Consider the following 3,064-nt stretch of genomic DNA (forward strand, 5'->3'; position numbering starts at 1 on the left):
TTTTTTTTTTTTTTTTTTTTTTTTTGTACCAGGGATTGAACTCAGGACCTTGTGCTTGTGAGGCAGGCAGCGGCACCACTGAACTAAATCCTAGGCAAGTATTAACTTCTTAAAAAGATTTTACCGTCAACAACTAAAGAGTAGAGAAATAAAATTAAAAACCAATAAGCCATATAGAAAACTAGTTTTCATTAATTAAATATTTATACAGAGCTTATAAACTATTAAGCCAGAAATGACTTAATTCAATGGATTTGTCAACTTCTGTGAGTACAGCACTGCAAGGGGAAGTACTCAGATGCAAAGAGAAACAAATCTTATTTTTCACTCCTTACATTAAGACAGTATTCTAGAAAATCAAATCCAAGGTGGGCATAGTGGCCCACTCCTATAATCCCAGCACTCAGGAGGCTGAGGTAGGAGGGGCGCCTCCAGTTTGATACCAGCCTGGGCTACATAGTGAGTTCAATGGGAGCCTGAACTAAATAGTGAGGCCCTGTTTAAACAAAACAAAACAAAACAAAAAAACAGACAGACAGAAAAAGAGTAAGTCTAGAGCTGGACTTGGTGGCTCAGGCCTGTAATCCCAGCACTCTGGGTGGCTGTGGCAGGAGGATCATCAAATCTGAGCCAAGCCTGGGACCATTTCCTTAAAATAAAAAATAAAAAATAAAAAGTTGTGTGTAGGTGGGTGGGGACTGGAGTTGCAGTTCAGGAGTTCAATCCCAGTGCAACGGACCCTTGACTTATGAACCCAATTCATTCGTGAGAGCTGGTTGTAACTCAAGTTGGTTGCTAGTGAAGACTATTTTTCTCATGATAATGGACATATCCATAATGCATTCCAAAACTCCCAAAGCACCCCTCAACTAACTTTTTTATAAAAAGGGCTGTATAATATAATTTACTAGAAACACCAATAATTTTCCTATTCACCAAAAAGTTACAAAATGTGTCTAGTTTACCGAAAACAATTTCATACTGTACTCACCATTTAAGTCGACAACTTTGGCTTGCAGGTAGGAAGGATGAAATGGAAGGTGGTTATTGTTTGGAAGGAGCGACACCTTCCATAAGAGCATCAGGACTTTGGCTCTCTGGTGTCCTTTCTCTCCTTACGAGAGTCTGTAGCCCACTAGGACCTGCTTCTGGCTCACTAGGTTTCATTCTTTTCAGAGCTAAAAACTGGTGTAAGGCTGTCTGTTTCTGCCTTTTCTTTAACACCGTTCTGTAGTATGACATGACACTGTCATTAAGCAAGTGAATGCAACGATTGGCTTTTTCTCTGTCTGGGTGGGTCTTCTCTACAAATATTTGTAGTTTTGTCCATTTTTTTAGGATTTCCTTTATTTCAGAAGAACTACTTTGCTGCACTAATTGTTGACACTCCCCCTCTTCAGAAAGCTCCTCTGCTGCAATTTTCCGAAGTTGCTGAAGCTCCTCTGTAGAGGATTCCTCTGAGTGTTCCTGCACCACTTCCTTAACATCACTGCGGCCCACCTGTGAGCCCATGGACTCTGCTGTAGCAGCCCTTTTATCAGCACTGGCGGCCTCACCATGCCTAGTCACGCTAAGAATCCCAGTTCTTGCTTTAAAATTGTGAAACCACCCCCTACTGGCACGAAATGTTTCACCATGATCACGTGTTGATGGATTATCCTTTATAAGCTCTGCATTTATAGCCCTAGCTTTTTCACATATTATAGACTCAGATAAACTATAACCTGCCGTATGCCTTTCATCTATCCACTCTAATAAGAGCCTTTCTACTTCGTCTAACACTGTTGATCTTGACTTACTAATTTGAGTAACTCCTTTAGCGACACTAGCTTCCTTGTACAAATCTTTTCTCCGTAAGATTGTTGAGATGGTGGATTTCGACATGCTGTACATTTTAGCGAGATCAGTCACACGAATGCCACTCTCATATTGCTCCACAATTTCCTTCTTTTTTTCAATTGTGATTGCTTTCTTTACCTTCCCTTCTTTCCTTAGCTTCTTTTCTAGCTTTTTTGGGGCCATTTTGATAGCAGTTATCAAAGTGACTATATAAAGTACTGATTGAAGTCACGCCCACAAGCACATCTGGATTCAGACTGGCGCTTCCGTTCATTCACTTACATAAACTTTTCTGGCATCGAGTCTTTGTTTACAGCCTCACAAGGTGGTGGCATTCAGGTCGAAACCCAACACTTCGGTCATTGAGTTAAAATTAAATTCTGGTGACAACCCAAGTTTTTCGTATGTGAGATGAGTTATAACTCGAGGGTCCACTGTAAGTAGAGCCAGGCACGGCGGCGCAGGCCTGTAATCCTAGCACTCGGGAAGCTGAGGCAGGAAAACTGCCTTGAATTCAAAGCAGCCTTGGACTAAACTCTGTCTCAAGAAAAAAAAAAAAAAAGAAAGAAAGAAGAAATAAGTAGAAACGTAATTAGTTAATAAAATCACCTCTTAAGTTAGAATATGAAACACTTCCCTAGTATGTTCCCAATAAGATACCCTTTTAACAGGTGGACTTACGACTTAATGTATTACGGTTCAGAATAATTGGGGCCTTCACGGTAGTAACATTCTTCCAATGGACAAGAGTAAACGAGGAGAATACTAATGTTCAACAAACGCACAAGTGTTAAATTGGCCCAATGAGCACACAAAGACACACCCTCAATTTTTCAATGTTCCTTAAATTCAGTAAGTCTTTATTTGTATCGCTTTAATCCAATTGTCAGATCGACCAAAAGGATGGCGAAAAACAAAAACACTCCTTCGCTGCAATACATCTTAGGAAGGTTTAACTTGACGGTAATTCGTGTCAGGGAAAAAAAAAATCCAGCTCTCCGACGCGGTCAGGTAGAACACGCCTTAAAAAGACCGACTTTTCAACGAGACGATGCAGATTCGGTGCGCACGGAAAGCACGTAGGATATTGAGACAGGAGCAACAAGGCCGGGAGAAACAGGCGCGAGCAGTCATCGCCGACCGCAGGCCCGCGCCCACGGGAAACAGGCACGCAAACGGCTCCGTCTCGGGTCTCCGCGGGCCACGAAAGACAACGGACGCGGCG

General features: G+C 41.8%; 1 protein-coding gene across 2 annotated transcripts in view; it reads right to left on the bottom strand.

The window, feature by feature from the left end:
• The window catches only part of Degs2 (delta 4-desaturase, sphingolipid 2), a 52,234-nt gene extending 50,971 nt beyond the window's left edge, over positions 1-1,263 (bottom strand). For both annotated transcript variants that reach the window (XM_019205253.2, XM_033766805.1), the window contains exon 1: positions 992-1,263. In XM_019205253.2, coding sequence (XP_019060798.1) covers positions 992-994 — 3 coding nt within the window. In that variant the 5' untranslated portion in view covers positions 995-1,263. The remainder of the gene's footprint in view (positions 1-991) is intronic.
• Positions 1,264-3,064: the final 1,801 nt, after the last annotated feature.

The sequence above is a fragment of the Fukomys damarensis genome, unplaced genomic scaffold, assembly GCF_012274545.1.
Source record: "Fukomys damarensis isolate Sample0158 unplaced genomic scaffold, DMR_v1.0_HiC HiC_scaffold_21, whole genome shotgun sequence".
NCBI lineage: Eukaryota > Metazoa > Chordata > Mammalia > Rodentia > Bathyergidae > Fukomys > Fukomys damarensis.